General features: G+C 42.9%; 1 protein-coding gene across 2 annotated transcripts in view; it reads left to right on the top strand.

The window, feature by feature from the left end:
- Window positions 1–23,736, top strand: part of FMNL2 (formin like 2) — a 309,457-nt gene that overhangs the window by 274,526 nt on the left and 11,195 nt on the right. For both annotated transcript variants that reach the window (XM_047085655.1, XM_047085654.1), the window contains exons 11-22: window positions 1,456–1,566; window positions 3,990–4,139; window positions 6,623–6,724; window positions 8,641–8,953; window positions 9,293–9,505; window positions 14,310–14,434; window positions 15,068–15,270; window positions 17,057–17,291; window positions 18,235–18,303; window positions 18,473–18,553; window positions 20,501–20,630; window positions 22,930–23,093. In XM_047085655.1, the coding sequence (XP_046941611.1) occupies window positions 1,456–1,566; window positions 3,990–4,139; window positions 6,623–6,724; window positions 8,641–8,953; window positions 9,293–9,505; window positions 14,310–14,434; window positions 15,068–15,270; window positions 17,057–17,291; window positions 18,235–18,303; window positions 18,473–18,553; window positions 20,501–20,630; window positions 22,930–23,093 (1,896 nt within the window). The remainder of the gene's footprint in view (window positions 1–1,455; window positions 1,567–3,989; window positions 4,140–6,622; window positions 6,725–8,640; window positions 8,954–9,292; window positions 9,506–14,309; window positions 14,435–15,067; window positions 15,271–17,056; window positions 17,292–18,234; window positions 18,304–18,472; window positions 18,554–20,500; window positions 20,631–22,929; window positions 23,094–23,736) is intronic.

Raw genomic sequence — 23,736 nt, 5'->3', positions numbered from 1 at the left:
AGCATTAAAAGCAAGATAGGGACTCTTGGTTGGCTCAGTTGGTAGAGCATGTGACTGTTGATCTTTGGGTTGTAAGTTTGAGCCCTACTTTGGGGACAGAGATTACTTAAAAATAAAACCGTAAAAAAAAGGAAAAAAGAATAGATCTGTTCAACTTTGTTTTGTTCTTTACCAAACCAGGGACTGATTTTCTCTGTGGCAGGTCTCAGGGCCATTGATGCAGTTGTGGGGAGCTAGTAAATCGAGGGGTTTTATGGAATGGAAGCCGGTTGATTGTTGGAAACAGATGGGTCAAAGATCCTATTACGATCTTGTTGGTATGGTCAGGCCCATAGTGAAATTTTAGAAGTGATTATCCTGTGGTACGATTATAGGTGATTTTTTAAAATGTTCTTTTTTATAATAATTTTCACATTTTCTATAACATGCCTGTAATAACTTACACAGTTTGTTCTATATACCCACCCATAAGACTTTTTAAAAAGTTTTACTGACAGGTGGTTAACATAACATCTAACCTACCCATTGAAAGTGGACAATTCAACACATCTTTTGCATACTTGCAGGGTTGTGTGGCCGTCACTGCAGTCTAATTTAGAACACATTGTCATCCCAGAAAGACCCCGTCAGTAGTTACTGCCCATTTCCTATCCCCAGACCTAGGCAGCTGCTAATCTACTTTCTATCTCCACAGACTTGCCTGTTCTGGATACTTCATATGGATGGAATCATAACTTATATGGTCTTTTATGACAGACTGGTTTCATTTAGCGTAATGTTTTCAAGTTCATCCACATTGTAAGATGCATCAGTACTTCATTGCCTTTTTATTGTCACCTAATATTCCATTGTGTTGATAGGTTATATTTTTTAACCCATCACTTGATGGACATTGTGTTCTCTCCCCCCCCCCCCCACCACCACTTTCTGGGAAATAATGAATAATATAAAATGATATGATATATAGAATATATATTGGTTATACTAATATAAATAATAGTGAATAATGCCATTATGAACATTTGTGTATAAGTTTCTTGATGGACATGTATTTTCATTTCTTGTGGGTATATACCCAGGACAGGGTTGCTGGATCCTATGGTAACTCTGTCATTAATATTTTGTGGAATGGTCAAACTTTTCAAAGTGGCTGCACTGGTCTACATCTCTGGCAGCAGTGGATGAGGGTTCCACTTTTTCCACCTCCTTGCAGCTCTCGGTATGGTTTTCCATTTTGATCATGGTCACCCTAGTGGATGATGAGGGGTATTTTACTGTGGTATCTCTATGACTTTTGAATTTGAAAAATTACAAAATATTTTTAAAGACCCAATGAAACGAAGGAAAAGGAGGTCGGTGAGTGAGTTTAGATTTGTGTAATTGAAAGCATATGCCTATGTTTAAACTGAGAAAACAAGTTTTCAGCCATCTAACCCACTGGCAATTTCATTGCAGGTGGCCTCTATGCAGTTTATTAATATTGTAGTCCATTCAGTAGAAGACATGAATTTCAGAGTTCACCTCCAGTATGAATTTACCAAGTTAGGCCTGGATGAATACTTGGATGTAAGTATAACTGTGACCTTTGGCTCCAATGTAAGACTTGATTTATTGCCTACCTTCAAGATACACTTCCGCCGTGACTAAAGAACACTTCAAGCTCTGTACAGTCAAGTATCGTAGCACTAGTTAAAGGGAACCTGAGTGATGCAATTTACCAGGGAAACTGGATTCTTGAAGACCTCCTGGGAGCTCAGTCTGTCTTCTGCCAGCAGCCTTTTAGTGTTGGAGTCAGACAACCTCTTGTAGCCTCTCACTGTAGCTCACCTCTGCTCTTGAACTCTGTCCGGACCAAGTCTCATTGCACCCTTCATCTGGGCTATTGGGCAATCCACGTTCTTGGTTACTCTGGGGACCCTATCTGGGCAGGGGAGGTCAAACCAAGACTGTTAAAGAGTGATGAATAAATGCTTAGAGTATAAAAAAGTCATGAGGAAATGGACACTAGAGACTTCCTCCTGTAGCTGTTAAATTCTGTTTAATGCATTTGTGGCTTTAGAAGTTCCACTTTTAAGTTCTCGGTTCGTGAAGAGATCTAAAGTTTCTCTTTCTCTGCCTCCCCTGTGGAAGTGCTCAGCCAGTTCCCTATAGTTCTTCCTTCACCTAAGAAACAGCAAGTTTATGTGAAAATCATAAATGGACTTGAATAGCTGTGTGTGCACAGGATGCCCTCATGTCCTTTCACTCTTGAGCAGTTCTGTTTTCCCTTCTGTACACCAGTGGTCCCCTTGAACTTGAAAGGCTACTAGTGAGAGGGCAAGAATTGTTGAGCTCAATTTCAAATCTGTTTCTAGCCCTGAAGAAGAGATATAAGCACTTCCCTTGGACATCTCTGGATTTCAGCTGCCCATCTTCGTCAGGACTGAAGCCAGGGAATTACAGTTTACTGTGAGGCAGAATCATAGCATTGGTTACTCTCTGAGCTCATCAGCTGGCTTATCAGACCAGCCAGGCTGCCCTAGGGTATACTGGCCTAACGTTGTCTAAGGACTGTACTCAGGGAGAGTCTGATGGATTTTCATCAAAGAGTGGTTTGAATTGTTTTCTTATCTAAGTAATCACTAATATCTTTGACAGAATATGGTATTGAGAGGTTTTTCCTGCTCTGAGGTCAAGGTTTCTCTATCCTCTTTCCCTACATACCCTGGGAGTGGCAGTATTTGAGCAAAAATGGGGTGTATAGGTTGCTAATGGCATTCTGGGTTCCATTTTGTGATGGTCGTGCTGAGCTCCTTCAGGTCAAGGCTGCGATGGCGAATCGTAACACATTAGGCAGTGCCTGTTACTCATTGTGTACTTTGTGAAAAAACCTTCTGAGCTGCTTCCTCATTTCCCTTTCTAGGCTTCGTCCTTATTGAGATGTCTTTTTCAGTTTATACTCTTAAACTAAGGTGGAACATACTCTCTTTAGGGCACACTAAGTTGAAGAATTCCAGATTAGACCTAGGAGCAAATCCCTCTTAGAATTTATGTCGAGCCTAAGTCCTCTGAAAAGTTGAAGATTTTCCCCAAACTCTGTATTTCTTTAATTTTTGTGGTGTGTTGGTTCTGGACCCTCATAGAGGTGGTTAGAAGATTAATATTATAAGCACATAATAAATACTTCATTCGTTTACAGAAACCCAGCCTTGTTAGTGGCCATTGATTTGTTCAGTAAATATTTATTGGTGTCATCTGTATGCCAGTATTATCCTAGCCACTCATCTGTTCCCCCAGGGGAAGTCAGGACTTGTGTTACTTGTAAGGAAGATTCATAGGTTACCTTGACCTCTAATTTCACCTTAAAGCTGGTTGACTTCCTTTGGATGCCTGGGTCTGTAATGCAATGAGTGGCTTCCTGATCTGTGCTTTGGGAAGCCCAGAACTCCTTATGCTGGGGCAGTATCTTAAGGAAGTTATGATGGAAGGCAGATTCTAGCAACTTATGCTGAAATAAGCCCCCTGGCTACTTCACTCTCTACCCATGTCTTCTCCACCTCCCATCCAACCTAATCCTCATTGGAATTACCATCTCTGCCCAGGCAAATTACTGCTGCTACTGTAACCACCTCTTACACACAGATGCCTCTCAAATTTGTTACGTGGGACTGTTGCTCCTTCTGCAGCTGCTCTTAATTTTTCTGTAGTCCGATTTCACCTGTGTCAAGATGTATTGGTTTGGAATATGCCTACATGGGGACTATATCTTTGGGAAGGATTAGGAAGGAAACTTGTATATATTTGGAAGGGGGTGTTCATCGGAAAGTAATATGATTATACCTTCTTAGAAGAACACTCCATAATTGTCGTGAGGAGGATGCTACATCAAACCCTCTCTTGGCACAGATTGGACTGTTTGGAACAAACAAAAACCACATAGTCTGTTGTATCATTATGCTCTGTGTCCACAGCTGTGCTGACACCGCCTTCTCTTGTGTTTTGATTTTTAGAAACTGAAGCACACTGAGAGTGATAAGCTGCAGGTGCAGATTCAGGCTTACCTGGACAACGTATTTGACGTGGGAGCTCTGCTGGAAGATGCTGAAACCAAGAATGCAGCCTTGGAGAGGGTGGAAGAGCTGGAGGAGAACATTTCTCATGTAACTACATCTTGGGAAAGGAAAAACTGTCTTTGTGTAACTGGGTGCCAAGCAGAATGAGTGTTGGCTGTTACCGCAGAAAATGAAAGGATTTGGAGTATAGGGATGAACTGCAGCTTGAGATCGAGAGCTGTCAAAAGCCACCCGGGGTTCTTTCAAAGAAGGCATGTTTGTTACTTAAAACTAAAGGGAATCCATTGCCTTGCCTTAGCTCACCTGCTCAGTTTCTGCTGAGCCCAGATTTCCTGGCCATCTTACTTACCCCAGAGGGTGAGGTGATTGGCGCCATGTAGAGGGGAAATGAAACTTGAATACGTGAATTTGGGCTGATGTGAAGACCTTTCTACTCCTATTCTCTGAATACAAGTCATCTTCTACCACATGCATTCACACGGGCCCATGGAGGATGGGTTCTAGCGCTTTGTGCTAAAATAAGCCCTAGAGCGAATAGACCATTATCAGTGTCTTCCTCACCTCCCACCCAACCCAGTCCCTCAATGGAACTGCCATGGCTACACATTTCAGTCTCTTTGGAAGTTTGGATTTATTTTTTCTTTAAAGTTTGTTTGTTTGTTTAGAAAGAGAGAGGAAAAAAACAAGTAGAAAGGAGCAGAGACAGAGGGGAGACAGAGGATCCAAAGCAGGCTCTGCACTGACAGTACAGAGCCCGACGTGGGGCTTGAACTCATGAAACGTGAGATCATGACCTGAGGTGAAGTCAGACGCTTAACTGACTGAGCCACCCAGGTGCCCCTGGAAGTTTGGTGTGACGTATCAGTAAGTTCTATTTCACTCCTGGTCTTCTGAATATAAGTCAGGTTCTGCTGAATGTGTCCATACAGGCCCGTGGACAGGATGGTCTTGTTTCTTCTTGATGGCCAGTCTTCTAGTCCTGCCTTATGGTTACTCACGTGCAGTAAAAATTCATTTCAGCTACAAGGATTTTCAAGGAAATTAGTGAGCGTTCCCTTAAATCTTCTTCTTTGAGGAGTGTCCTATCAGTGTTACATTAACTCTGTCTCAGGGCAGGGACTTATTTTGATTTGAGGGATTTATTTCACCACAGACTAAGTTGAATATAAGTCTAAAGGCCTTCAGAGGTTGTCCATTTATTCATCCATTAAGCAAATATTTGAATATTGTGAGAATGAACAGAAAAATGGTGCTTCTTGAAGACCTAAGCATTGTGAGAACCAGATTTGTTTGTTAAATTCTGCTTGACAGTGTCCTTGGCTGTAATTGAATTGTCTCTTTTTAGAGCAATATTATTTTCCCATTTGAATGGTCCGATTATTTCCCTCTACACTTTCTTAGTTGAGAGTATTGTATGTGTGTGACGTCCTTCACCTTTGTCCCTCACTCTGAAAATGGGCATCTTCATGGCTGTGGTTAATCCAAGTTGGTGAGCCAGCCATTCCCTCCGCTCCCCCCCCCCCCTCTTTGTTAAGTGTTGTAGTGACCTGCTTGGCACCTGCTTAGGAAGGGCATTTATCGGCCTTGCCCTGAAAGATTCGTATCCTATTCTGAAACTGATCAGCATTTTAACCTCCACCCTTCCTCCTCACCTTGCCTCTCTGGTGTTCTTTACGTGTGATTGTTTTCAGTGAGATGTGGGAAATCAGAAGTAGCTCACTTTCAGAGGCTTGTGGGAAAAGTAATTAGTTAACACGTGGCTCACACTGTCTTCCTCTTGAAGCCTCAGCCAGCTGTCCATAACCATACTCACATAACCCACTTTTTTTTTTTTAATGTTTTATTTATTTTTGAGACAGAGACAGAGCATGAGCAGGGGAGGGGCAGAGAGAGAGGGAGACACAGAATCCGAAGCAGGCTCCAGGCTCCGAGCTGTCAGCACAGAGCCTGACAGGGTGGGGGCTCGAACCCACAAACCATGAGATCATGACCTGAGCCGAAGGCGGACACTTAACCGACTGAGCCTCACATAACCCACTTTTGAAGTAGGCTGCCTGTTTATTTGAACTGTCCCTCCAAATAACTTTTATTACTTGGGTTAGTTTGGGTCAAAACAAGCAGTACTATTTTTTAAGCTGGTGTTCTGTAATAACAGAACCAAGTTTTCTGGACTGATAAATTTCAAAAGCTTGTGCCTAATGGCCTTTTCTTAGTGAAGGAAAGGTGAACTTCCCCTCTTGCCTCACCTCCTGTTTCCCACCCTTGCAGGCTCACGTTGGTGAGCCCCTTCTTGCCAGCCCCTGAGGAAATTGAGGGAGGTACACTGTGTATGTTGAAACACTAAGGAACTGACATATGGGTTTTATTAAGGATCATGTATAAATTATTAATTCCTATTAGAAACAAATAGGTATTCAGAATTGTATTATAAATATTAATGTTTCCAGAAAAACAGCTTGTAGAACACATGCAGGACTCTGGGCCCCAATAGAGCTCTACTTTCTGAGAACCAAGAACCTGATGAGAATGGTCGTGTGTTGTGACACAGCTTCTCTTTTATACCTTTATAGTTGTCTGAAAAGCTGCAAGACACAGAGAATGAAGCCATGTCCAAGATCGTGGAACTGGAAAAGCAGCTGATGCAGAGGAACAAGGAGCTAGATGTTGTTCGAGTGAGTGTGCTGACGGCAGCTGCCCCAGATGGGCATTGCAGGGAAGGTGCCCCAGCTTTAGTAGAATGTGGACTACATTCATGTCAGAGGAATGCATTGATGCAACGTATTTATTGGAATCATTTCAGAGGCGATACTCAGATGAAAAGTACACATAGTTAGGGATGGATACACATGTGTTTGCAATCAAATGTTGGGGGTTCAGTACTTCCTTATCACAGTTTTCGAGAGCAACAATATTTTCCCATCTGGACAAGTCTGACTTGATTCAGTGGATCACCCATTTGCTTGGAAATAAAAACACAGCACGGATTTAATTCATGCCACTTATTTATTTTTACTAGGACTTGGACTTCTTTGTATTTTTTTGCTTTGCTTCTACTTGGAACCAGATTTGGTGGTTGCCATGGAAACGGTGAAATCACAACACAGGCAAGATCTAATGTCATTCACCAAAAGAATTAAAAAAAAAAAAAAAGAGAAAAGGCAAAGCAAAACCAATCCATTTTATTATCAGATGATCCCAGCTATTTTATTTGGCCTTAGCATTGTTTTACCTTACATGTCAGGTTTTTATGGAGTGCCATCCGTGTGTTTGGAATTGTGCAGAACATAAAGTCACCAAAATGCCTGGAGGGCTTTCAGGCAAATGGCTTGCCTCTACACCATCGTTGATGAAATGGCACATTTTACGCGATGCTTATCATGTCTGTGTGTGTTGCTTGATATTTTGACATGTCCTACAGTTAACTCTAGGAAATTTATTTTTTGGCACGCCATCGAGACAGAGTTGTAGCATATGGACTCAATTCAAGTCAGACTCTCAGATTATTAATAATAGACAGGGTGTGAAGAATGTTTCCCTGCCTGCTGGAGGTTTGTGGTGAGAGATCACATGTGCAAGACCCAGCAAGTAAGTTCCAGAAAATCCTTTCCCTGGAACCTGCGTGAGCCCCTTATGAAAGGAACGAGGACAGCCTTTAAGTTGAAAATTGTAACTTTTTTGTTTTCTGCTAAAAACCTAGACAGAAAAAAGTAATTAGTAGAGAGAAGCATTGGCCTGTTCTGTTAACTGCAAACCAAAAGGAAAAGGTTACAGTGATTGCTGTCCTAAGCTTGTAGGAGGGCATTGTGAAGGCCAGAGAAACCCATTCAAGAACAGTCAGCCCCTGGGCATTCATGAGTAGATTCTTCTATGCTTTGCAGATTTTTAATCCCAATCTGACTTCTATCCAAATCTGACTTAGGGACTTTTGTCTACTGTTAGCCGATACGTGTCTAGGAGTTACAAATGAATTTTAAAACAAGTAAAAAGGAAAACATTCTGCCCCACCAGAATATCCTCGGGATATTCCAAAGTCAGCTATAAAATTATTTTTGGGTCATCTCTGCCTTGCTTGTCTCCACCTGCAGGGAAAATTGAGTTAGCTGTACTTATTAATGGAAAGAACTATATTGGTGATAACAATTGCTAGAGTATATTGCATGCATTACCAGTGAACAATTGAGAATGTATAGGACTTTTATAGGAGGCTGAGTTCTATAGAATTCTTATGTGTATATCATTATCCTTCTTTTTAATTTTTTTGGTTATTTTCTTAAAATTTTTTTTAATGTTTGTTTAATTTTGAGGAAAAGATAGAGTGTGAGCAGGGGAGGGGCAGAGAGAGAGGGAGACACAGAACCAGAAGCAGGCTTCAGCCTCTGAGCTTCGAGCTGTAGGCGCAGAACCCAGTGTGGGGCTCGAACTCTCGAACTGTGAGATCATGACCTGAGCCAAAGTTGGATGCTCAACCAACTGAGCCACCCAGATGCCCCTTGTTTGGTTATTTTTTTGATCCTCAATTTGCCAATCTGATGGTAAGAGGTATGGATGTTGCATGAAGATAGACTGGTGACTGCGAACTCTTTTGCAGGAAATCTACAAAGATGCAAATACCCAGGTTCACACATTAAGGAAAATGGTCAAAGAAAAAGAAGAAGCCATTCAAAGACAGTCTACCCTGGAAAAAAAGATTCATGAACTGGAGAAACAAGGGACCATTAAAATTCAGAAGAAAGGGGATGGGGACATTGCCATTCTGCCAGTTGTGGCTTCTGGCACATTGTCCACAGGGTCAGAGGTGGCAATGGGTAACTTTGTGGGACCAGCAATGGGGGTTGCCTCCTCGGGCGCCCTGCCCCCTCCTCCCCCACCACTACCTCCATCGTCAGACACACCTGAAGCAGGTGAGGAGCCTGGTAGGAGAATTGAGGGTAGTATTTGGGATATTTGTATTTCTTCTTTTATCCGCTGTCCATTTGTGCACTTTGCTTTTCTTGGCATTTTCTTTTACTCACTGATTTTAAAAACTTTTTACATTTTGAGATTTAGGTTATAAAACTTCATTTTACATATGCTTCAGTATATTCTTTATTTCTCACTGAGTAGATTTTAGAGTCACTGAAAAAAATCCTGTGTCCTTTTCATGATTTTGATTTTGGATTCTTTTATGTGCATGTGACATCCAGCAGGTGAAACCATTCTCCTATTTTCAAAGGCAATTTATGTCTTCTTTTTTTTGCTAGTGCAAAATGGCCCAGTAACGCCACCTATGCCACCACCGCCACCACCCCCTCCCCCTCCCCCACCGCCTCCACCCCCTCCTCCTCCCCCTCCTCTCCCAGGTCCTGCAGCTGAGACTGTGCCAGCTCCTCCTTTACCTCCCCCACCTCCTCCCTCTGCACCCCCGCTGCCTGGGACGTCCTCACCCACAGTGGTTTTCAACTCAGGACTAGCAGGTAAGAGCTTGGAATGGAGTCCCGGGTACTTGTGCAAGAAATACTCATTTGTGTTATCCCTGGAGGCCTTAAAGCTGTTCTTTGGAAGTCCAAGTCTCGTGCAGTCCCATGTATCTCCTCTTAATATCATTCCTGCTAATGGAGCCAGTAAAGGGGAAGTTCTTCACAGGAGGCATTTTTCTCTGAGTAGCTGTTGTTATGCTCTCTCTAGCAGGGAGTTCTGATTTTCCAGTCTTCCCTCCTTCCACTCTCCCCACTAGGAAAGGGAAGGAAAACTAGTTACCTTCTTAGGGATAAGTGCATTTTCATGGGTTCATCAAACACCTGTGGACATCTGTAGTAGTCAGAGCTCTGTTTTTGGAAGGTATTTGCAATGTTGTTTACAAAAGGAGAAAATGCCTTTCTGTGTGATTGCCTGATGTAGGTTTCCAGGCATTTCTCCTGTGCATTTGAAGATAGAATTCACTATAGTGGAGCTGAAGCTTCAAGGGAAGATGTTGCCAAAAGCAGTATCTGTGTGCCTTGAAATGCTTCCGCATAGCACATGCTGCCCTCCTGCTAGCCAGGGTAGAATGCGGCACCCCTCACCAGAAATAGGGTGTGTGGGGGGCGAGAAGAAGAGAGTCGTTCTAATGCCTTGAAATAGAAGTTCTGATTTCTGTCTGTTGGAAGTGACTTTTTACTATTTTCTAAAATACCACAGCGATTTTATCAGTCATGGAGCATTTCCCTGGCATTTTGAATTGCTCTGAACTTTGCCATGTCGTGTCTGCGTGACATCAGATAATTCTGCTTCGTCCTCTACGTCTGTCTCTTGGTGAGGTCTCTTATTTCTGATGCAGAACTACCACTCTTACACGAGTGGTAGTTCCCAGAGCATTTTGTCCAATGTCTACATGACCATCTTAGCTGTAAGAGATTTCCAGGCTGCCCACTCCATCCCTCAAGAGTGTCCCAGCAGCAGCTGTACTGGCTAGCCATTAGGGCACATTCATCTGAGTGACCCAGAGCAACCTCCTTAATTCACATCGAAGCTGTGGTGTTTACTTCCACCCCAACCTCCACAAAATTGTCAGAGAAAGAAATAAGATGCTTGTTGAAAGTAATGTTCACAGTAATCCAGTGATTTAGTTCTACCTTTCAAGGTCTCCCCTATTTAGTACTTTCTTCTAGAACTTCTATTGCTTCTGAAGGACAAAAGTTGAAGGTGTATCTTCATGGAACTGTTGGGTTTTGGAATGTAAGCAAACCAAAACCTCTTGAGAAGCCCCAGGAATCCATTCCATCAACAGGCTGCTCTCAGTGACTGAGTGTGAAAACCTGGAACTGGCATGTGCACCTGGCTCACTGATGAGGCTTTCCTTGTAGTGCCCGGAGACACGGCTGCTATGGGGTGTCTCCTTTGCTACTACTTCCTTTGTCCTTGGCAAAAACTCCGTGTGGCAGAGCCTCCACTCCCATTCGCTCGAGCTCTCCTCTAGAACTCACAACTGCTTTGGCGAAGCGAAAGAGCCATGAGGCTACAATGCACAGGTCCAGGGCTCCCTCCGGTAGAACGCTTGTCCTCTCTGGTTAATTTTTTTGCCTGGGTTCTTCTCGCTACTTAACTTTAAAAATTTGCAGGCTCTCTCAATTGCCTCAGCTTTAGAGTGTGGAACTCTCTGTTCACCTGATGACCACTGCTACCTTCAGGGTTCTGCAGTTGGACGTTGTCCCTTATGTGTCTTACACCATTTTTAGAGGACCGTGTGTGGGATTTACGAAACTTCTCTAAGTGCCGTAAGTGTCCATTGATGGACTACAAGATGTTCTGTTTTATAAGATTTAAGGATTATGAGATCATTATGGAGCACATTTTGTGAGGGGTGTTGCCAGTGTGTTGGGTAACTTTCTCCCTGGAATCAAGAGGCCAGACAGAGTCAGGATGTCCCAGTAGGGCCAAGAGACACAGCTGGGATGATATACCAAGGGCTCCCGGAACCCAGAAGCCTGTGACATTGCTAGGCCCTGGGATCCATGGGCAACAGGATGGCCTATCTCTTCAACAAGGCAATGATCAGGTGTGTGCTTGGTGGCTAAGATGGGACCTGAACGAGGTCCTCTAATTTTATCTAGTTTTCTTTGCATTTTAGAGAGAAAACATAGTGTGGAATGTATATTTGAAGGGTAAGGCTTCTTCCTCAAATCTTTGACGGAGCAGTCTGGCTCCCATTTCCTGCTTCGGTCATCTGTAACAGACTGCTGTGCTGTCTCTTTGGGAGAATGTGCTTTGGAAGTTCACGATGAGAATTTATACTTGGCTGATTATTTTTCATTAAAACATTTCTCATTTCTTCTGCAAGACCTAGCACAATTCAGTATGGCTGTTTGGGACCACTATAATGAAATCATTTTTTCCCCTTTTCTAAAAAGGATTACTTTTTAAAACAAAATAATAAGGGAGTCTTCAAGGCAGGTCCGAATGGAAATGAATTTTTGGCTCTGTGCTGCCTTGTGAAATGTGTCCAAGAAGCATGAAATTCTCTGCTAAAAGTGCGTGAATTGCTGAGTGGCTTGACTCTAACCATATCTAATTTTTTTTTTTTTTATATTTTCTTTGTTCTCTCTGCTTCCACAAAAGATGGGCCAATCAAGCTTTTCTGTAGGTTGCTCCTCACTGAGTGTTTTGAGTGTTTGCCATGTGTTCCTGTTGGTCACACTGTGCTTTGACATGTTTTCACTCCATCTTACACTGAACCATTGCATTTTGACCCTGTGTCTGTGGGAAGTCTCGCTGTTGGCTGACTGTTGTTCCAGGTTTGCTCGTGCATTTTAGTAGAATAGATGGTGGCTCGGCGAGCAGACAGCCTGGATTTTATATGCCATATTCCTTTCCCCCTAAGAGAAAAGGAGTGGTTTTTTTGTTGTTGTTGTTGTTTTGTTCTGTTTTGTTTTTCCCTTTTAGTTTAATTGTCATAGTTGGATCCAAGGCATCAATTCTAGGAGGATTTTAGATTTATTCTGGGGGAGAAAGGGTAGTTGCTCCACAGGACAAGGACAGGCTGCTAGGTGCTGTGTTTCCAGGCCTTTCCCACTGGTCTCCAGCTCTCTCCATGGAACACCTACCACCACGTGGAGCCACTGCCTTCAGCCTGAACCCTGCGAGCACTGTGTCTGTCATGGTCACCTGTAGGCCTCTCCTTCTACAATCCACCCCCCCATTCCTGATTGGGAGTTAGGATCACCTTTCTGAAGATAACCTATTTTTGCCCGTGTTCTGATCTCAGGCTTATTTTTAATCTTGCTGAGGAGTTAGAAGTAGCGTGGCTACAGATGGAATGACTTGTAGCCAGTGTCCTGAGGCCTGCGGTATCCGTGGATGGATGGTAGAGTCAAATGGCACCAACCCGCCAGCTCAGACTGTGGAAAGATCCCTGTACAGCTTTTCCTCTACTCTTGCTTTTTCTCCCTCCATATTGTTCAAAGGCCAGATTAGAGGAAGGTCTCTTTCTTTGTCCTGTGGAGGACATGGGTTTTCCTGGGCAGTGTAGACCTAAATGAAGGGCAGTGAGCAATCCAACACTTCTGGGGGTGGGGACTAAGGTGTCATGTCGTGGTAGAAAGGCCTGGTTTACAAAGGCAGTGTTTCTGTATTCCTGCATGCTTTTCTGTGGATTTATCAGATGACATTCCTGCTGTTTATATGGCTTTCGTAACTCTGGAGGAATGGCAGGCAGCCAGGTTAAAGCCCAGTGTACGTTGAGTTTATTTTGTTGTGCACTGCAGTTCTCTCCCGTGCTGATGATGGCAGATAGTGAAGCTCCCAAATAGTGTGGTGGGCGTCCCGGGATAGACTTAAGAGGGTACATGCGTCTAGCTAGATGGGTCTGGAAGACTGCTTTATGATGTGTCCTTAATTAATGGAGTTTTTAATGGGTTTCCTTTTTTTAGCTCATTTCCCCACAGTGAGAGGAGTCGGCAGTTCCTTACCTGACTCCTAGAAGATAGATCCGTTCCTCTCTATTAAGAGGTTTTCTGTGTTTTTTAATGGGTTCATTGATACCTTCTAGCTGCATCTAGCTGACTCCTGGGGAGCACTTGCTCCTTAAAAAAGGGGGAAGGGACTGTGGACAGTCTCAAAAAGCAGTACTAATCCTAATTTCTAAGCATCCCTTCTATCATCTTAAATATTTTCTGTTTGGGGCTGTTCATGGCTCTTGGTGTGGTTGGAATAACTCAGCCTGAATATAATCCCCATTGTCAAAATTGTTCACAAGAATGTGTTGCTGCTTGATGTTACAGAAAGTCAGTCTTCTTGATGTCACATTCCTGGTGGTATAGACAGCCACTCCCTGCAGTCCCTGATCATCTTTTAAGATTGGTTTGGAAATGTATGTTCTAGAACTGAGAATTTAAGATTTCAAAATTTGACTCACATTCACCAGTGTCACTGAGTATTTGTCCTCTCTGCTGTCTACTAACATCATTAATAATTTTTGCTCCCCGGTACTTTGTCCTACACATTGTCCTAACATTGTGATTGTAATGCAGCAATCCATTTGCCTGCATTAAAAACAAAAAAAAAAAACAAAACCCTGGCTCTTAGAAAACTTTCCTACAGTGTTGCATCAGTCAACCAAATGATAAACCTCAGATTACTCTTGCCAAAGCCATGTGTGATGTTTTCTGTGTTTAAAAACACTTGGGCACCTCTTGCCAGTGTTCCTGCAGTGTTTAAGTGGCATCTGCAAGGACTACTCTGATTGTTCTTGAGAGTCATGGGGTTTGGGTGGAATCTTAATTTGATCCTCTCTGACTTCTGTAGCTGTGAAGATTAAGAAGCCAATCAAGACGAAATTCAGAATGCCAGTTTTTAACTGGGTTGCCCTGAAGCCAAATCAGATCAATGGCACAGTCTTCAATGAAATTGATGATGAACGGATTCTGGAGGTATTTTTCTTGTTGGTTAGAAACTAGGGGCTGGCTCTCTGTGTGGCAAAGTTCAAATGGGTGCTCTGCTAACCTGGAAGTTTCAGCAATAAAATGCTAGTATTTTAAATGCCTTGATGGAAAGAAGAAAAGAAAATTCTCTAATATTAGAGAATAGGACAGTATTTTGCAAGATTGTTTCAAAACTGTGTTTAAAAGTTATGTTACTGTGGAGTGGTTTTGATGATCTTCAGTAGACACCACAAAATATGTATCTGACACAAACCCTGCCCTTAATTTATAAAAGGGCATAAAAACCCTTTATTGAACTACAAGTGAATAAGAACTCAATAATTACACTCACTAGCTGTTTGATGGATCCTTTAGTCTGTGGTGGCCAGCTCTGCAAGGTAATTAGTGAAAGGCAGCTGAATTGGCCAGATGGAATCAGCTCTCTTCTTTAGACCTTCATGGCTGTCTGTGTGGCCTAAGTCATGCCATAGCACAAACAGGAAGATAGACCAAGCCTTGATCAAAGGCAAATACTGAGTAGAAAAAGTAAGTTCTTTGATGCTTAAGAAACTGTCAAAATGGTTACCTGAGTTAATTTTTAAGTATAATCCAATTTGCCTGTTTCATCCCTTTTTACTCCAGGATTTAAATGTGGATGAATTTGAGGAAATATTTAAGACAAAAGCTCAAGGTCCTGCCATTGATCTTTCTTCAAGCAAACAGAAGATAACACAGAAGGGATCAAACAAAGTGACGTTACTGGAAGCAAATAGGGCCAAAAATCTAGCCATAACTTTGAGGAAAGCTGGAAAGACTGCTGACGAGATATGTAAAGCTATCCATGTGTAAGTTCAGGGCATTCTGGAAAGTTAGATTCTGATAAATTTATAGGATAAAACTGAAAATAAGCAAGTGATGAATTGGTAGGTAACAAATATTTCAGTAGCAGGGCAAGATCAAAGATAAAAGGTGGGGCAGTTCTTGATATCCACACACCAGAGATTCCCTTTGTTACGTACGTGTGACATCAGTGTTGAATGAAATGCTGCCACCAAAGGGGTGGGCCAGAAATACTCTTTGGGAGTGCCATCTTAGAGTGAAATTTATTTGAGAAGAATGACAAGTGGATTGTGGCATCACTCATCTACTTGGTCTGGTATCCTATATGCCTAGAGCAACGCTTACATACAAAGGATGGAGAATTACCCTAGCTAAGGAAAGGGAGAGACTGTCACTCTTCTCTGGAGCATCTGAATTCTCTCTAGATGTGTTGAATACAAATTTGATGGCATTTGTGGAATGATACAGTTCAGTGCCAAATGCAAATGGGATACAGATGCATCTTTTAATTCATAACAATAGGAATGTGATTCCTGTTTCTTTTAGCAACTTTCAGGAAATTTTAAACAAAGTTCAGTTCTTTTTTTTTATCCTTGAACTGCAGAGAAGGCATTCGTTTTATTTGCTTTCTATTAGAGGAATCTTTCGGCCCTTCTTGTGGTCATGAGGATGTTCAACTATGATAAAGAACAAATGTTTTAGATGTGTTAGGAATGAGTTCATTGTAAATTTGTATTTTTTTTTTTAATTTTTTTTAATGTTTATTTTTGAGACAGAGAGAGACAGAGCATGAACAGGGGAGGGTCAGAGAGAGAGGGAGACACAGAATCTGAAACAGGCTCCAGGCTCTGAGCGGTCAGCACAGAGCCCGATGCGAGTCTCGAACTCACGGACTGTGAGATCACGACCTGAGCCGAAGTCGGCCGCTTAACCGACTGAGCCACCCAGGCACCCCGTAAATTTGTATTTCATAAATTTCGGTGAGAGATTCATGGAGGAGTATGTGACCCTCAGAAATCATTTGTTCCAATTTCATGTCCTCAGTCTGGATTGTAATCCAGTAATCTAGTGTATCTTATACTCTGTTCTGATTTTTGATGTTGAAACGTCATACGCATTCTGGTTTTTAACCTGCATATACCTTATTTGTCATGATAGTTAGATGTAATCATATTATTTTGCCAGACAAAGATTGTCCAGGGAAGAAATTAGAGGTTGTAGCAAGTACTTGGTTTGTTCAAATTGAGCATACATCTAAAAAGATCTGGTTTACCTTCAAGGGATGTATGCATTTAAGCCACATCATCCATTTTGTACAGGCATTTGGATACATTTTTTTCTAAAGAAGAAAAAAATACCCCAGACTGTTGGTTTAATTGAAATATATTAGAGTTTACCCGATATTTTGTAATTGTGTAATATTAATTTCCCTAATTAGCAATACTTCATATGCCTTAAAAACCACTTACGTGTCCTTGAACCACTTAACCATCAGATGTTTTAGCCTGCCTTCTTGCTCTTCCTGCTGTCATTTACTGTTGATTTCTAGAGACTTAAAGCTATAGTAGTAGGCTAAAAACTGAGCATGACTATTGTGATAAGGTGTGGGTTCTCAGAAAGCAGCTATTTGTTGGGCAGTCAGGAGCCAGCACCGATTGACATCTTCACAGTTCAGCTATAGGCATCGTCAACTCAGTGCATTGGTGGTTTATGGATAGGACTAAATGGTGGTGTGGTTGAAAGGGTAGGAGGTGTTCACTCTAACACTGACATGTCCACATCTGTCTTCAGATTTGACTTGAAGACATTGCCTGTAGACTTTGTAGAATGTTTGATGAGGTTCTTGCCAACTGAGAATGAGGTGAAAGTGTTCCGGCTCTATGAGCGGGAAAGGAAGCCCCTGGAGAACTTGTCAGATGAAGACCGGTTCATGATGCAGTTCAGTAAAATTGAGAGACTCATGCAGAAGATGACCATCATGGCCTTCATTGGGAACTTTGCGGAAAGCATTCAGATGCTGACTCCTGTGAGTGGACCAACTCTGGCAGGGGAGAGGGTCCAGAGAGATATAGAATCATTTTTTTTCTTTTAAGTCTCTTCCAGAATTTGCACATAGCGTCATGGGCTCTAAAGACTCCTTCCCAGAACTTTCTAGATTGCACTTTTATTTTGGCAATTTTTTTTTTCACATTGTTTATGCCAAGTAATGTGAAAATAGTGGATTTCCATATTCCGTATTGCTATTCTCCTCCATAGAATGCCATTTTCTGTGTCTACGGATGTCCTCTGGGTTTCCACCTCAGTACATAGCTTTAATTGGAAGCATTGTAAATTTACCACAGGAGTCTTTTTCCTTGGAGATTTGTTATAGTACACTGTGGTGATGCAGAAATAAGAGCCAACCATCTCTTGTCCCTTTGTGTTAATCTGGTAGAGACTTATTAATATTATAAACATAAATATCATAAATAGTTCTTTCCCAGTTCTGTTTCTAAATAAACTTGTTAATTACCGACTATAGTAGCATGTCTGTTCAACACATGTTCTGAGAACTTCTGGAGGTTGATTATATTCCTTTGGTGTTTTGTTTTCATTCTTGGACAGCTCCATTCATTTAAAAACATATTGTCTTACATGATGTGAGGAGGTGGGCAGGGAATTGAGTTCTACTAGAAGATGCTGTGGATTCTGTGCTCTGAGTCCCATTGGTTACAGATTTTGTGATAAGTTCTGACATTTCTTCTTATTTCATATACTTAGAGAGAGCTTGCATGTAATGATATGGTTACCTAAGACCTAGCAGGACAAGTTAAATTTGTTATGTTGAAGAAAAATAGAATCTCAGCATATTTAAGGTCTAAATGCAGGTCTGTTTTCTTCTGTGTTAAATTTTTAGTTTCCAATTAGAGTTTCTTATTTTTAACATGTCTCTCTTTTTCACCCCCTTGCTTCCTTTGAATGGAATCTAGCAACTGCACTCAATTATAGCAGCATCTGTCTCTATAAAATCATCCCAAAAACTCAAGAAAATTCTGGAGGCAAGTAAAGTTTTCCTTGTATACACGTAGGGAAGAGCTGACTCCAGCCACATTCGTTGGCCTGGGAATACCTGGGATGCTGTTCTGATGGGCTTCTCTTTTCTCTCTCTCTCTCTCTCTCTCTCTCTCTCTCTCTCTCTCTCTCTGTCTCTTTTTTTTTCTTTTGCAGATTATCTTGGCCCTTGGAAACTATATGAATAGCAGTAAGCGAGGAGCAGTTTATGGATTTAAACTTCAGAGTTTAGATCTGGTGAGTGGACTGAAAGAACTATAAGAGCTATATAAGGGACAAAACAACCGGCAGAGATTAAGTCCCAGAGTGGAGTCTGCTCTTGGAAGTGGGGTAGGATGTTTTGATGAAGATTGCTATAAGTGGAGGATGAATGGGTACACATTTTCTGGCACGTCACTGGGCAGCAGGCGCTTAGAACTTTAAAAATACTCAAGCCCTATGACCCAGTGTTTCCATTTCTGGGACTCTTTCCTCAAGAATCTGAATTATGGATGCTATATTTAGTTTATAATTGCAAATAATTAGCAACAATGTAAAGATCCATCATTTTGGAAAATTATTAAATATAACAGTAGTTAATATGATGAACTCTTCTTTAACTCTTAGAATGTTTGTGAAGAATTTTCAAAGAAATAATTTTGTGGGGTGCCTGGGTGACTTGGTTAAGTGTCCGACTTCAGCCCAGGTCTTGATCTCGAGGCTTGTGAGTTTGAGCCCTGTGTCCGGCTTTGTGCTGACAGCTCAGAGTCTGGAGCCTGCTTCAGATTCTGGGTCTTCCTCTCTCTCTGCCCCTCCCCAACTTGTGTTCTCTCTATCTCTCTGTCTGTCTGTCTCTCTCAAAAATCAGTAGGGGTGCCCGGGTGGCTTAGTCGGTTAAACATCCAACTTTCACTCAGGTCATGATCTCATGGTCTGTGAGTTCACGCCCCATGTCAGCCTCTGTGCTGACAGCTCAGAGCCTGGAGCCTGCTTCACATTCTGTGTGTGTCTCTCTCTCTTTCTGCCCTTCCCCCATTTGTGCGTGCTCTCGCTCGCTCTGTCTCTCTCTCTCAAAAATGAAAATAAACATAAAAAAGTAAACATTAAAAATTGTTTTAAAAAAATGTGTCTAGAAAAGAAAGGAGGGTATAAATTTCATGTACAGTTTGATTTCACCCACGCAAAAAATGCAGGAAAAAAACTGAATGGAAGTAGGTAAAGATATCAACAGAGGTTGGATAGAATTAGGGTTTTTGTTTCAAAGTGCTTCTTTTTACTTTTCTGTGTTTTCTAAATAAAAAAAGAAGCGGGGGGGGGGGGCGGCTTCTGGGTGTCTCAGTCAGTTGAGCATCCAACTTCCATTCAGGTCATGATCTCGTGGTTCATGGGTTCGGGCCCTGCATCGGGCTGACAGCTCGGCGCTTGGAGCCCTGCTTCAGATTCTGTGTCTCTTTGCCCCTCCCTCACTCATGCTTTGTCTCTCTTTCTCTCTCTTTCTCAAAAATAAATAAACATTAAAAAAAAATTCCCCTCTGGATGGAAAAGAGTATGCTGTTTTTCAGAGTTATCTAACATATGTGGGCAGTGATAACCTTCTCCCCCACGGCTGGGGCTAATGTGGCTTCCACATGAGAAGGTTGAGCTCTGCTCAGGCAGAGTCCTGAGCCCTGGGGAGACATGGCTGTTTGGTAGCGAGTGTCTAGTTGGTCCCACTCCTGGCCCCAAGACGGTCATGTGTGGCAAGCCCAGCTGTTTCGGGTCACGGAGGCTGGGGAATGAGAGAGCTGAACTGAAAATGGGTAGACTGCATTGTGGGAGTCCTGCCACATAGGGAGTACCTGTGTACCACCAGCACCACACTCACTTCTCTGCCCCTTCTCTTTGGAAAGCACTCGGAATGGGGGCTTCCCACTTTTAAGTAAGGGAAAGTCGTATGGCAGATGTGGGGTGGGACGGTTTTGTGTGGGTAGAGATGTGTGAACAGTTTTTGGTGTTGGAGTCCTGCTGGCATTGAGCATACCCCCTGGCGGAGAAGTCCTGCGGTCACTTACAAGTCAATTGGTTTAGGGGAGAACACGTCCAGGTTTGACCCTCCTGTGGTTCACTTTGGGGTACCGTCCTCCATTACTCTGAGTGGGAGGACTTCACCTGATGGACAAGTTTCTCATCCTCTTCTACCCTAACCCCTGTTCCTTTTGTTTTCAGCTCTTAGATACAAAGTCAACAGACCGAAAGCAAACACTGTTGCACTATATTTCAAATGTTGTAAAAGAAAAATATCACCAAGTGTCCCTGTTTTATAATGAGCTTCATTATGTGGAGAAAGCTGCTGCAGGTACTTGATTTCAGCTATTCATGGTACTCTTGGGTATCGAATGCCTTTAATCATGGATCATGGGGGAACCATTCCCTGCTAAACCACTCTTCGGAACTCCTCTGGAAAGGCAAGGTGATGAAAACATCAGAAGCTCTTTGCTGGGGTACCTGGGCCAGGGTGTTTCCCGCTCCTGGGAGCCATAATGAACAGGGACATAAGGGAGACCCTTCTGTGTCCTAAGAGTCCGGTCTCTGGACCCTGGGCAGCTTCTGTCTTCCATTCGTTGTCCTTCTTAGTCTCTTGTTGTCACTTGAAATATGAGAACGAAAATCAAGAAATCACCCCCCGCCTCTGCCAGTTTGATTTTGCGCTGTCCCAGTTGCTCAGGTGTGGTAGCTCAAGCATTGTGCCGTTAGCCTGAGTGGGAGCTAAATTATCAGTACTTTTGGCTGTTATTTTGCTATGGCAGTTTATGCATTTTTCTCATTTAAATCATCAGTGATTCTGAGCCAGCCAGGCTATGATAGGTATGTAATGGTATCCCCCATGTATACATGAGAAAACTGACATTTTAGAGGTTAACTGTCTTGCCCAAGGTCACCTGGGTAGAACATGAGCGAGACAGGACTAGAACCTGTGTCTTATATAGTGTACTGTCTAATGTGCAATGTCTTCTCCAAAGGCTGTTACGCTAGAAAAAGGAACAAGATGCAGATTAACCTCAGTGTTGGTTACATACTCTGATTCTCATTGTAGGATCTTGAACCCTGAGCAGCCAAGGTGTTTTTTATAAATTCATATTCCTGAGGTCTGCTTCAGACTTGGTGAATCGAATCTTTAAGGGCAAGATTTTTTTTGACTTCCTCAAAGTAAAATGGCTGCTCCTTTTGTGTTCTTACAATAGAGCATTCCATACTATTTCATACACGATGGGTCAGATTTTACTATGACAATTTACATGTCTGTTTCAACCTGTGGACTTATGGGTAATATCTTTATTTTTATGTATCTTTGTAATTCCCTTAGCCGCTAGCACATTGATGGGGGGAGTAAGTAAATGAGCGAATGAATGAATGAGATGATGTACTGTTAGCTGGGGTAGGTACCGAGGACGCCCTAGTGGAGACTGAAATGCAGGTGGGAATGGTCCTTTGTGAAGGGCTGTGCAATGTGAGCCATAGCAGACCCACTGAGGGCACAGGGCTCACTTACGCAGTTACTGAGACTTCTCTTCTGGTGGAGTGATTTTCCTTTTTTCAGGTTTCTCCGCCTAAATTAGGGATTGTTTAGCATCACAATTGTAACTAAGAAAAACGTTTTATAAAAATTTTTGTTTTGGCCGATTTGTTTGGCTCAAGTGAGATTCCCCAAAAGTGTCATTTGAAAAAAAGTCAGAAAGTGGAGAGATTGAGGATCTCTGGCTGGATTGTTTTCTGTGTCCTCTCTCTGGTGGCCAGGTGAGCTGACAGAGATTCTTTATACCTTTGCTCCTTTGCTTATCCAGTGAACCTTTGAGTCCCTGCTGTGGACGTGGCCCTGGCCTAAGCATTGAGGAGTCAAAGTTGAATAAGACCGTGCGAGTCTAGCAAGGGAAAAACATAACTGGCCTGTTCTGTAATTCATCCATGTGCAGAGCGGAATCGGGCAGTAGGGAGCCAGAGGTGGGGCCTGGTCTTCTGCAGGAGGCTGCAGGAATGTACCTGCTCTGGGAGCGTGGCCACACTGCAGATGGAAGAAAGGTTCATTACATGAACATGAACCCTTCAGGAACAGAGTAGGGTTGATGGACCAGAAGAAGCTGTCCAAGGTTGCTTGGTTTCTAGGGGTCAGTCATAACTAAAGTTCAGCATTTAAATGCTACCCCCTGCTGGAGAGCCACAGAAATGTAAAAGAGGTCCAAATCTTGGGCCTGGCACAGTTACGGAACCTCTGAGTCTACAGACCAACCAACAGCTTATCATCACCTATAGGAGAAATGGAATAGTTGGGTATAATCCCAGGATTTGGGGTCCATGGTTATCTGAGCCCCACCTCTGCCACCTCCTAGCTGCACAATCTAGGGCCATATTTATGCTGCCTTTTTTGTTGCTGGCAAATTGGGCTAATAGTGCAAATGAATTAGTGCATATATAGAAATTAATGCAGTGCCCGGAAGTGAGCACTAGTAAATTATTCATATTGTAAGATCTCTGCTCTGAAAGCTGGAAATCAGAGCTACGGCCCTTGAGTAACCCTAGGAATCCACTGAAAACTGGGCTTACCAGCCACACACACTGTGGTTTTGACATTCATGGGGACCCTGCTGTCTCTGCTTCAGTCTCCCTCGAGAATGTTTTGCTGGACGTCAAAGAGCTCCAGAGAGGCATGGACTTAACCAAGAGGGAGTACACCATGCACGACCACAACACGCTGCTGAAGGAGTTCATCCTCAGCAATGAGGGGAAGCTGAAGAAGCTGCAGGATGATGCCAAGATTGCACAGGTAAGTACTTGTTCCCTGGACACTCATGAGGAAGTGACTGGGTCCCTTAAGCCCACCTGGGTGCCAGTCCTGGCTTTGGGGGAAGATTGCCCTCTGTCTACCGAGGGTAGATTTTCTTACGGAACCGATGACTATTGGACCTGGAAGTGCCCTGTTCTGCTCATTGTCCTCTTCTAATTTGTAGTCTTCACCTCTTCTCTAGAGGCCCATCCCTCTCCCCTTGCCCTCCCCTGCCACTCCGAGGCTCCCTCTGTGTGAGTCCTGTATTCATTTTAGCCAACATGTGTCATTCCTGTGCTTAGCAAAACCCTGTTCCTGCCTAGGGTGTTGGGTTTCTGTAGGCCTTGACCTTGAAATCTTATACTACACTGGGGGTTAAGTGTATACATTTGAAAAACAGCCAAAACGGACTGTGCATGCCATCATAGAAGGGAAGGCGGAGCTTTGTGGGAACTCAGAAAGCAGACGTGGTGCAGTGGCTCCCAAACGAGGCTGTCTTGTGCCGGGAAACAGTTTAAGTGGAGACTGGAGCATCCCTAAGGTGGGAACACCATAAGGAGCATTGAAGCCGCGAGGTGGGATTGGAGTCTGAGTGACTGCTAAGATCCCTTCTAAACCATTGGCCTCAGGAAGCTCTCAAAAG

This window comes from Lynx rufus, unplaced genomic scaffold, assembly GCF_022079265.1.
Source record: "Lynx rufus isolate CCGP_SWC_20201006 ecotype Redwood Valley unplaced genomic scaffold, mLynRuf1.p SCAF_2, whole genome shotgun sequence".
In the NCBI taxonomy this organism is placed as follows: Eukaryota; Metazoa; Chordata; class Mammalia; order Carnivora; family Felidae; genus Lynx; species Lynx rufus.
The sequence above is the reverse complement of the archived record's forward strand: the minus strand, read 5'-3'. Positions and strand labels throughout refer to the sequence as shown.